General features: G+C 40.4%; 1 protein-coding gene across 2 annotated transcripts in view; it reads left to right on the top strand.

The window, feature by feature from the left end:
- Lrrd1 (leucine-rich repeats and death domain containing 1) overlaps window positions 1–12,076 on the top strand; it is a 28,130-nt gene extending 16,054 nt beyond the window's left edge. For both annotated transcript variants that reach the window (XM_216085.10, XM_039108581.2), the window contains 4 exons: window positions 2,926–3,124; window positions 9,258–9,419; window positions 11,095–11,212; window positions 11,788–12,076. In XM_216085.10, the coding sequence (XP_216085.3) occupies window positions 2,926–3,124; window positions 9,258–9,419; window positions 11,095–11,212; window positions 11,788–11,971 (663 nt within the window). In that variant the 3' untranslated portion in view covers window positions 11,972–12,076. The remainder of the gene's footprint in view (window positions 1–2,925; window positions 3,125–9,257; window positions 9,420–11,094; window positions 11,213–11,787) is intronic.
- The last annotated feature ends 552 nt before the right edge of the window (window positions 12,077–12,628 follow it).

Below are 12,628 nucleotides of genomic sequence, written 5' to 3'. Positions count from 1 at the left end.
TCAGTCAGCTTGGAGAGGAGTTTGGGCCAGAACAGCTGAGCGAATTTCTGTTGATCTTATTCCTACTGTATGAGCTCGAAAGTCTTACATGGTCTTGCTTACTCACATATAACTCTGAAGTATCACTTCTCCATTCTGGGCACCTCCTCACTAGCCATATTTATGCATGATGTTAATCTTGCTTTACATAACATATTTTAATCCTACTCATTCTTGTGTGTGTGTGTGTGGTATATTTGTATGTATGTGTTGTGTGTATGTTTGTAATATGTCTGCGTGGTATTTGTGTATGTGTCATGTACATGTTTCTGATGTGTATCATATGTATGCTTGTGATGTATGTGAAATGTATGTATGTGTGTGTTGTATGTATGTTTGTGATGTGTGTGTGATATGTGTGTGTGTGTGTGTGTGGTATGTGTGTGTGTTATTTGTTTGTGATGTGGGGTGTGTGTGTGTGTTATGTGTGTGTTGTTTGTTTGTGATGTGGGGTGTGTGTGTGTGTGGTGTGTGTGTGTGTGTGTGTGGTATATGTGTGTGTTATTTGTTTGTGATGTGGGGTGTGTGTGTGTGTGGTATGTGTGTGTGTTGTTTATGATGTGTGGTGTGTGTGGTATGTGTGTGTGTTATTTGTTTGTGATGTGGGGTGTGTGTGTGTGTGGTATGTGTGTGTTGTTTGTTTGTGATGTGGGGTGTGTGTGTGTGTGTGTGTGGTGTGTGTGTGTGGTATGTATGTGTGTTATTTGTTTGTGATGTGGGGTGTGTGTGTGTGTGTGGTATGTGTGTGTTGTTTGTTTGTGATGTGGGGTGTGTGTGTGTGTGTGGTATGTGTATAAGTGTGGTGCTAGGGGTTCAGCCCCAGCAATGTCCAGGTCCCCCAGTAGAGATAAGGAGTTGGTGAGGAAGGAGTGAGTCAGGCATCGGTACTAGGGGAATATTCCATTCTGACTCACTGGCAGGCAGAACGCTTCTTTATTTATACAGAACTCAGTAGGCAGGGGTCAATTCATGTTGTTCTAAGACGTATATCATATTGCTTTTGTCCCTGGGGATATGTTATAACGTCCTCTTAGTCATAACCTTAGTTGTCATTGAAAAATCATGACAGAGCAGTTATCTTTTCCAATTATTTTCTCTCATTAGGTCCATAACCAAACTAAGAATCTAGAGGCTATTTTCCCAAGATGACAGCCCATTCTCAGGCTGACAGCTCTTGCAGTTTCAAGGACAATAAATAGAAAATCTCCAAACCAGCCTGGGCAGATTGACATGTCAGGAGCAGTGTATTATCAACTTTTAATGGTCCAAGTGCCAATTGTTGTTAGGTCCAAGAAAAATCTTCATGCCAAAGCTACTGTGGTTATTATTCAATTTCTGGCATAATACAATGTTTATACTTTATATCTTTGTAGGATTTATTTATATGCCTACTCTTGGTATTCTTTTGTTTCTTGTTAAGATACCACAGTGGTCCTAGACAAGCTAACTTTTCTAAGAAAGGGGGGGGGCGGTCTTAATACGTCATTCTCTTGTCATTTAACCACACCACTCTGTCCATCAGTAGAAACCCCAGTGTATGGTAGAGACAACTCCAGCCAGTCTAACTTTGTGGCTGAATCTTCTCCTCGAGGGGCATGCCACGTGCAGTCTCCAATCTTATGTGCCACATAATCACCTCAGCATATAATAGGAAGATGGCGTTAGTCTGATTTGCTGCCAACCCCTCGAGCCTATGGAACCTTGTTTACCTTTTTTAAGTTTACTTTGTTCTGATCATCTTGTTCCCGAATAAGAACAGGGACAGATGTTCCAAGAGCATCTTGGAGTCAGAACCTTATAAGAAGATCCCTGGTGTCTTGGAGTCACAACCTCCGGGGCATAAGGAATAAATATCTTCAAGTAGGGCCAGATAAATCTTAAAAGCAGGAGGAGGAGTACGCTTAGGACATTCTTGGGGAAGCTTAGAAGCAGCACTCCTGGAAGAAGGCATAAATGATAAGAAATTTCCAATCAGTTCAATATCCCCAAGGAACTCCCCCCACCCCCCCCAAGATGCAACATGTGGAGAGCAAGACCAAAAGTGAAAGGCGGTGCAACAGCAATTGTGTCATGTGACTCAGCTTTGGGGATCTTTGTGGAGCAACTGTGCTGGCTTTATGACTTTCACTGTTCCCATTAAATGTGGCTGTGCTGGTGTGGTCTCTGTGTGTGTGTGTAGAGGGGGCATCTGTATGCGCGGTGTGTGGGTCTGGGGTGTGTATGTTGTATGTGTGTCTGTATGTATGAGGAATGTGTGTGGTCTGTATGTGTTGTATGTGAGTATGTAAGTGTGCGTGGTGGTGTGTTTATAATGTGTGTGTTATACGTGTATGTTGTATGTGTGCATTGTATGTATGTTATGTGTATGGTGTGTGTGGTGTGTTGATGGTATGTGGTATGTATGTGGTGTATGTGGTATGTGTGGGGTCATGTATTGTGTGTGGGGTGTAGTGCATTGTGTGGTGTGTGTTTAGTGTGCAAATGTGTGTAAGGACAGGTGTCTCTAAGTCTCTTTGTGAGGAGATGAGGAAAAATATGACTGATTACTTGGAAAAACTTGAGGGAAGAGAAAAAGACAGACAGAGCAGCATCAGCTTTAGGGAGACAAGAAAGGAGGGGAGGGCAGGCATGAGCTGGCCTGGTAAGAAAGTGGGCTCCAAGCAACAGTGTTAACTGGGCAGCACTGATCAAACTGGGGCACATGTGGGTGCTACACAAAAGGCCACCCTTCAGGATACGGAGTCACAAAGATCTGTAACAGAAAGAAAGTATCTCCTTACGCAAAGGGTGGAACAAAACTCTATTCTTCCAGTTATTTTCAGGGGGAAATGTAGGAGACAAATATTTATGGATTTTTAAAGTGATAATTGTTAATCATCCTTGCAGTTAACAAGACTTCCAGAAGAGGTGTCTCGTATGACTCAACTCAAAGCCCTCAATATTTCGAACAATGCAATCAAAGAGATTCCAAGAAATATAGGGGAGCTGAGAAATCTCATTACTTTTCATGCAAGCAACAATCAAATAAATTCTCTTCCATCGTCCTTTCTGTCTTTAAACGTTCTACAGAGCCTAGATCTTGGAGGTATGTGTCAAACAATAAGCAATAAGTAGAATCTGTAAGGAGAATATTGGTCTCAAACTGCAGCTTTTTATGAAAAAAGAAAAGTATGTCAATGTGTAAAGAGGGCAGCAGAGGGAGAGGGTCACGGTGCTTTTTGTACACAGAAGAAATGAACACAAAGCTAAAGAATTGGTTTCTTGCCTTGAATCTAGATATGGAAACAGCAGGGAAAGGTGCTAAGGTGGTGGAATGGGAAAGAAGAGGATGTTTGTGTGGGAAACCGGGATGAGGGAGGAGCATAAATAACACTACAGGTGTTTGAGAAGACATAAGGAGCCATACATGATGTATACTTCAATTGTACATAATATCAATATATAGATATTCAGATAAATAGTTTAAATGAAGTTGTGTATTTGGGTCGATAATGCTCCCCCAAAAGCCATGGATCATCTAGTGAAATCTCCAGTACTAGGCATGAGAAACCTCTTCTCTAGTGTTGGTCAGAGGAGTACAAGAGATTTCAAGGAAATCAATATTGACATTGACTTCCTTCCAGAATTAGAAGGTAAGACCTATTATTCAAGACACCACAACATTGTGGACACCGGACTTGGCAATATGAAACCGGAACAAACTTAGAAGCCTCCTCCCTGAGAAATGGGTCTCATACTGTGAGAAAGTGCTAGGCAAGTTCTCAAGGGAAAGGAGCAACCAATAATCCTACACAGCTGCAAATTTGTGAAGCACAAGCATGGCTGGACCAGGAAGATATCCACAAAGGTCAATAGTGAAGCCTTTGCCTTTGGGATAACTGACAGTTGTGTAATTGGACTTAAGGCCCACTCAAAAGGAGAAAATTCATTCCTATATTATAAACCTATCAAACTACCCATGACTGGAAACATCACAGACTGGAGAAAAGACCCTACAATTGGCAGCTTCCTAAACCAATATAATTTCTTACTGTTTTCTAAATAATTATCCTTATACCACAGATAAATGTATCTCTTACCATCATCAAATAAGCTTGCTTTTACAACATATGGAGACTATTACAAAAATCCACAACCTGTTAGAATTCAGGGAATAAGTTACTGTGGTAGCCAACCCCATCTGATGTATCTGGGGTGCAGCCCTTAAACCTGAAGCTTAGGGAAAACTGTGGAAGAGGGGGCAGAAAGACTGTAAGAGTCAGGGGCTTAGGATGCCTGCTGTTACATAGTGTCCTCTAGGCATGATGGGGAAACTGTACCCATGAACTCTCAACAACATGGTTGCTTGAACAACCTTAGCTGACACGTCACTGTAGACAAGGGAAATTCCACATGGCCTCACCAACAGGTGAAGAGTCACAGGCTACAAGTGACTTCAACTTTCTCTGTGAACAAGTTCCACATCATTTGTCCAGTCCCTAATGGTCATCCCTGGGCACACATACATGTGAACCAAGCTAAATAGACTCAGTAAGTCATAAAAACATATATAACATACTCATGTACATATATGTAATAATGATGATGATGAAGAAGAGTTCTTGGATACAGTTAAAAAAAAGAAAGAAAGAAAACAAAATAGAAACAAACAAAAATTCACAGAGTCATCTGCTCTATTGTAGACTGGATCTCCTGACTGGAAATACATTGCCTGGAAATGCTTGAGTTAGGACAACATCAAGAAAGATTGGCCATGGGCATTGTACCCTGCCTATAGTCTGGGGTCATTCTCTGTTGTTTCTTATCAGAATTAGAAATATTAAAACCCATTCTTTCAATCAAGCACCAAAGAAAAGCTAGGGTAGCTTTCACAGGTCATTGGAAAGGTCATGCTTCAACACCCCCTCCCAACTTCTGGTCTTCTAGAAGGGCCAAAGAGAGTTCAGCTTACCACCGAAGTAGCAATGTCTGGAAGCAGTGACTGAGCAAATAAACAATTGGTCATTGTGCTCGCTTCGGCAGCACATATACTAAACAATTGGTCACATTCTACACTTCAGAGCAGTAGTTCTCCACCCTCTGATACTGCAGTCCTTTAATACAGTTTTCTCATGTGATGATTCCCTCCTGGCCCAAAACTATTTCTGTTGCTGCTTAACTAATTTTGCTATTGTTATGAGTCATAATATAAATAACTGTTTTCCAATGGTCTTAGGTTAAGCCTATGAAGGGGTTGCAACCCAAAGTGTGAGAACCTCTGCTTCAGACCGTAAGGATGAAATAGTCAAGCTTTCAGCACAGAGCCTGAGGTCATGGTTCTAACAGAGGCTAGCCTCTCTTCCCCTCAGAAGACTGAATGACAAATGAATGAAAAGAACATGGTTACAATGAACCTGGAAAAGACAGTTCTTTCATGGACCCGACCCAGGTTCCTTTGAGATCTACTTTAAAGCCTCGGTGCTGGATTCAGTTCCCACCCTCCCAGATAGCCTGTTGGCTAGTTGTCTGATAACATTACATCTGTAGTCTACAGCAACATTGGTTCAGATCCCAGACCCTCTGCCAGATCAGTCACTAAATGTTTTGATAGTGTCACTGTCCACAGTGTCTACACAGAGCTCTGAAAGGATCTTTGAGCCACGTTTGTTTCTATTTTTAAAGTTGTGGACATACCAGATACCAGGCTTTACTGTGGCATTCCATTCACATATCCCTTTACTCCTATTGCCCTTCCCTTCTCCCTGACTTCCCCATACTAATACACTCCTATTGCCGGTACCCCTTTCTGCTTTCATGTGGCATGTATTCCATTACTCTATCTTCCCTCTTCCCTCCTTTAAGATCTTTTCCTCTTCCTCCTCCTCATGGTTCTCCTGCTACTTTCATCACACACACACACACACACACACACAAATACATACATGAACATGTACACACGCATGCCCATAAACACACACACACACACACACACACACACACACACACACACACACACGTAAAATCTAGAGTTCTGGGACTGGAGAGTTGGCTCAGCAGCTAACAAAACTGGTTGCTCTCGTAGAGGATCCAGATTCTATTCTTGACCCACATGGTAGTTCATAACTGTCTGTAACTCATGTGCTGGGGTCCAGCCTCGACACGGGATCAGCATTCTCAACTGGAAGCAGGGATATCTGGAAGGAGCATAATAAATATACACAGACTACTCTTTGGGTACAAACTGACAGGCAATTTCAAGACTTAAAGTCTCTCTCTCTCTCTCTCTCTCTCTCTCTCTCTCTCTCTCTCTCTCTTTCAGCTTGAGGCTGCACATACTCTTCATTCTCTTGCACACTCTGCTTTTTTTTTATTGCAGGTTTTCTTTTCTCGAACTCCCGCACTCATGCACACCTCTGTTCATCACCCTTTCATTCACACAGTCTTCATACACACCTCACACTCTCTCTTCCCTCACTCTTCACATGCTCTTCTCCTGTGCTCTCTCACTCGCTCTCACATTCCCTCTCACATTTGCTCTCTCTCATTCACTCTTCACATGCTCTCTAGGCTGTCTCTTGCCCCAGTCTTTTATTGATAATCTAAAAACAGGTAGAAAAAAGACATTGTATAATCAATGTCAAATCAAATTCAAAAGAATAACCACATCCCACAAAGAACTAAGAATTATAATTGTTCTCCAAAGTTTCAAGCTTCCCCTATTCCCAGGCCTGTGGCCAAAATAACAATAATTGTAAACTTATCATTATTAAGCTTTAACTTTTAACTTATTATATTTCAGAGCTCAAAGCTCCGAGGTCAGCTACTTGCACTTTCCTGTGAAGCTCTAATGATAAATGACATAGGCACAGCTGCCAGGCAGCGGCCAGAAAGAATCAAGTTAACCCTTAACTCAGTGGTTCCGCTAGCTTTCTGTTCCTTGCACACAATGACTCTCGTAAGAGTCCCAGTATTTTGACTTAGTTTTACTAGTATATAATTTTGTATATTCTATACTTCCTTATCCAGGAACCACTCTAAAATGTTATGTAAAACTTATTTCCTAACTTCAGCAACTTTTTCCTTTCTTAAGACCCCAATGTTGGCTCTAATTCATTTTCTAATAATTTCTTTAACGTTTCTTTGCAAGTCAAGCATTAATCTGGAACTACTGTCATGCAGTTATTACATTGTTCCCAAGATGAGAACACAGCATGCACTTGGGCCATTAGGGCTGTGCTGTGCTGTGCCTCTTTGCCTCAATATCCAATTGTTTAAGAATTGTTACGTGAAGGAACATCTAGTTTCACAGAATTCACCAGAGCAGAAGGAGAAAGAAGCAGGAAAGTCAGATATAGTAGAATAATTATGCACACCAAGGCCAACCGAAAGGCAGTCATGCACAAATATAATTTATAGATTTATATAAATATATAAATTTATATATAGATTTAATATATAAATCTACACAGCAGTTGTCCTGGGCTAAGGTTCGGAGAAATGGGAACGACCAGTTTTTTTCAAAGAGCTGCTGCGGGCTACTGAGATGTCTCCATCCTGGTCACCTACGGACGGCCTCTTATTTCAGATGGCCGGTCCCCTGGAGGGATGTGTCTCCTGCTTCTCAGGGTCCCAGATGCCACCCTACTTTACAAGGAGCTGCTGCAGTCTTCTGAGATGTCTCTATCCCGGCCTACTGCTGGCAGTCCCTGTCATTGTATGCTGTCCCCAGCACTCAAATAGTAAGAGATCCCTCTTCTGATCTGCTTGGGAACCAGGACTTCACATGGCACATATACATCCGTGCAGGAAAATCACTCACACACATAAAATTCCATCTCTTAGCTGCTGTGAGTAGTGCAGCAGTGAACATGGACAGACTGTGCTGTGTTAGCTGGATGTCTTTGTATGTTTCCCAGGAACAGCATCACTTGTCTTGGTTTTGTTGGTTTGTTTGTTTTTCTGTTTTAGTTTTATTTAAAAAAAAAAAACAACAAAAAACCCTACCACTGATTTCCAGAATGGCTGTATTCTCTACATTCCCACCAGTAGTCTATAAGGTCCCTCTTACCTCATACCCATTCACTGCTTGAAAAAATATTTTTACCAAAGCATAATATATCCAAACTGAAAGAGAATATGCTGTCACTCTGCAGCCCTCCTAATGGTGCATGAGCTGCACCAGACCTTGATTCTCAATGCCATGCTCCAGTATGAGGAAAGGCCTTCATCTGCATTGTAACTAATTAAAATTCATAAACGGTGAAGGGAAGCACGCTAATGTGAGATGACATGAGCCAACACTAAAGCACCGGCAAGCTCCTGTCAATCTAAATTATTCCACTCAGGATTGGCAGTCAGTAAGAAAACAAGTAGCAACTAATTCTGACAAGGATGTCAAGAGAGAGGAAGCCACCACATGGAAATGTCAATGAGCCCAGGCACTGTGGAAGTCAGTCTGAAGATTGCTCAGAAAACTAAATCTGGATCTCCCATGTGACCTTAATACCACACCTGTGTTCACACCAAGACTCCAAGTGAACGCATCACAGAGACACCAGTACATCGCTGTGCACTGAGCAGTGTTCCCGTGTGAGCAAGTGTAATGGAACCTACATTGGTATCCAACACACAGGATTGATAAAGAAAACTGATGTACACTCTGAATAGTCCTTTCGTCACAAAGAATGAAGTCATGTCATTTACAGGAGAATGAACACAATGGGTGATCATTTAAATGGATTAAGTCAGTCTCACATAGACAAATAGTGTTTCCTCTCATTTGTGCTTCCTATGATTTACATAAATCCAGAATGCATGTATGAAAAAAGTAACACTGTAGAGAACACAGAGAAGAAAGGGGTGTGGGGGTAAAAAAAAAAGGAGATTCAGAGGCATGGGGGAATATGCTCAACATTACATAGAAACTTTTATATAACCCTACCTTTTTAAAAAGCTTATTCTAAAAATGGTAATACCTATTCTGCAAAGTCATCTGCTGTGTTGTAAAAAGATAGCTTCCAGACTCATTTTGTGACCTTCAGGAGACAACAGAACCCCGGTGGGTTTTATACACCCTTCTTTTCCCTCCTAGCATGGACATTAGTAAGAACCCTGGAACTGTCATCATTGTGTGTATCCTAGGGCACTTTACCAAATTAGTAGACTTCTGCATGTGTAGCTTTGGCTTCTGCAGTTTAATTCTGATGAAACCTATCTGCATTACTATTTTTCCTTACTAGGAAACAATCTGACAGATTTGCCCAGTGCTATCTACAAACTTTCATCTCTGAAAGAGATAAATTTTGATGACAATCCTTTGCTGAGACCTCCAATGGAAATCTGTAAAGGAAAACAGATGCATACAATCACTTGCTATCTCCAGAGAGCAGATGACAGAGACGGTGGGTGACGATGAGGAATTATCTACACAAGAAACTGTCTGGTATCTGTACAGTAAAAGAGCTTGCTTTAGTTCAAGACTTCAAGCCGGCAGTAACATTAAAATAGTTATCTTACTTTATCTGAAGGTTAGCTGTTCATGTTAATAAATCTGGTTACTTAGTCATGGGGGATTGGAATATCTACAACTGCTCCCCAATCATTCTGCCATGTACCCTATCTATACAAACAAGCACTTACCAGTCTAAGCTGATGACACACTCATGCACATGGCTGCCATGTAGAAGCTTTTCTGAGACTTGTGCCTCCCCGAGGAAGGAATTTGAGAGAGAATTGAGTCACTGTGGTTGTCTCCTTTAAGTCACATTGGCTGACTGTGCTATACATCAAAGGGAATAGAGTTTCACGTGTCCATGTAGTATTTCTATTGTGTATAGAGAAAGGTCAAGTTAGGTGACTGGACCCCCATGCTAAGCTTCTGTTTCTCCAGTTCTCAAAGAAACAGGATCCTTGTTGATCTTCTTCTTACATAAAAATTAAGTAGGCAACAGCATTACCTCAGAGATTAGGGAAGGGGAGAGATCAAGACATTCACCACCTTTCTGTGTGCTTGAGTTGTCTTTATCCCGCAGTTTTGATCCTCAGGGAAGCTGGGAAAAGGAGCGTGGGAGACTTATTGATTCCACAGTTTACAAGGATCATAGACTCCCTTTCTAAGCATTTGTATAGCAATTAGATTTTCTTATTATTAGCATGAAATCAAGCCTGAGGGATTAACAGTGTATATACAATTTCTCAAAATTGTACATACAGACCAGAACATATTTGTCACGATATAGAGCATGGGGGTTCCCTAATTCTTGAAAAGTCTCCTGGTACTCTAGTCAACAAGGATGACTCAAATCACACTATCTAGAAGTTTCCTCTTTTATAAAAAGGACTAATGGGTCTGGAAATAGGCCGCAGTAGTTAAAAGGACATGCTGCAATTGGAGAGAGATATTGAGTTCAGTTCCCAGCACCCATGTTGGGTAGTTCACAACTGCCCGGAATTCCAAATCCAGGGAATCTGATACTTTTGGCCTCTGTGGGTATCTACATTCATGCACAGATCCCTATACTTCCAGATACTCATAATTTTTTTGAGGCAGGGTCATTCCAAGTAGTAGTGGAACTCAGTATGCAAACTAGGATAGACTTAAACTCACAGAGATAGCCTGCCTCTGCCTTCATGAGTGTTGGGATTAAAGGTATATGCTACTATGCCTGACATTTCATAATTTAAAAAAAAATCTAACTAAAAAATGAATTATTTTAATATGAATATATACCTATAAGCCATATTTACAATAGATGTTAATTTCTCAAAGTAGTTAATATTTAAAAAAGAGCTAATATTGATGGAAGGAATTGAATTCATTTCAAATTCAGAAAATAGTAAAGAATTTTTAAAATCCTTTAAAGTTGCTTGTAATATTCTTTCAAAGCAGTCATTTTAGGGCTCCTCAGACTCTAGAAGTAACAGAATGGGGAGCACAAATGAAGATAGTTCAAAATTATGTTATCATTTTCAATTTTATTTAACATATATATTTGATAAAAAAAGCAGAGAAGGTAAATATAGACTCAAAGTATATTTTTAAAAAATAAATAATGTTTCTTCTATGTTCAAATGTAGAGAAAATCTTAGAGAAGATATTCCACATAGTTGCCAACAATATCACTGAAACAAAATTTGAATTTTTGCAACAAAAACTACACATGGCAAGGTCAGAAAACAGCGTCCCTGTAAAGACGTAAGTATGACATTTGGAATTAATGTATTTTCATCCCTGCATCAGTATGATCTTGATACTAAATCATCTTGAAATATTGACATCAACATAAACTCTACTCTATTGATGGCCTTTGCTTGTGGCATACGTGTGGTCCTCACTAGGCCACCGTACAATGTAATGAAGAGGAAGTTCTGTGAGAATGAGCTACTGTGCTTTTAGTCTGTCTAGCTGGCTTCCTGACCTTGGGCATGCCCTTTTCTTTCTTTCTGCCTCAGTTTTTTTTTTCAGTGTTAAAACAACACACTGAACTTAGAAAATTGTCATAAGGATCAAGTGAGACCAAGCTATAAAGTGTGCATTTTACTGTATGGTTTATAGTAAACAACTAATGGTGAATATTGTCTTAAGAGTTGAATGAGTATGGAGGAAATGTGTCAGGCTCATGGTGAATGATGATATGCACTGTCTTCAGCTAAATTCAGTCTCACATAAATGTGGCAAACTAATTTGAAAACTTAGACAAGTTTTAAGTAGCTTAAAATAAAATGTTCTTGACTGGTAATTAAAATAATTGTTATTTAAATTTTTCACAGCACTACTCCATTAAATGAAGGAATCTACCAGGCATTACTTAAGTGGAAAACAGAGAAGAGGGTATCATTCACAGCTATTGCCTTAAAAGACCAACTTTTTCGGGCACTAAATATGATAGGTGCCTATGATATAATGGACAAGATCACAGCGTTGAACCTTTATACAAGCGCCATCAAACTGTAGCGTAAGGGATCTGAAATAGAAGCTGAAACCTTATCACACACTTACAGAATGGAAATCTGACCTCTGGGCTGTTTCATTTTTGCTGATACAAGGAAATTATTTGCATATCCTCTCTCTATCTCTTTTGTTTCCTAGTAGTGTGTGGGTGTGTGGGTGTGCGTGCAAGGACGTGTGTGTGAGTGTGAATGTGACACAGTCGGCATGCGGAAGTGAAAGGAAAACTTCCAGGTGTCAATGTTCTCCTTCCTTCCATCATGTGGTCCTGAGACTGAAGTGAGGTCATCAGGCTTAGCCTGCGTCATGTCTCTTTTTATTTATCGCTAAGAGATGCTGTCAATGTTTGTCTACCATTCTAGTTTTATCCAAACAAAAATATCACAGACATGGCTTCACATATTTTTTTGTTGCATTGGTAATGCTACTGAACTTGAAAACAATTCTATTAGGATTATTTTATTATAGTACTCTTACACGTCAAGATGTATGGGTAATAGGTTGGTGGTGATTTCCATTGAGTTGAGAAAGAAGAGAAGCTCCTGACTTATAATGAAAATGGTTTACCATCTCTGGTTCCCCTCATTTAGAAGTAGGATGTCTTCATTATCCATAAAATAGAGCCAGGGAGAGTATTACTTCAGCTTTGCGTCCTCATGGGTA

The sequence above is a fragment of the Rattus norvegicus genome, chromosome 4 (genome assembly GCF_036323735.1).
Source record: "Rattus norvegicus strain BN/NHsdMcwi chromosome 4, GRCr8, whole genome shotgun sequence".
In the NCBI taxonomy this organism is placed as follows: domain Eukaryota; kingdom Metazoa; phylum Chordata; class Mammalia; order Rodentia; family Muridae; genus Rattus; species Rattus norvegicus.
The sequence above is the reverse complement of the archived record's forward strand: the minus strand, read 5'-3'. Positions and strand labels throughout refer to the sequence as shown.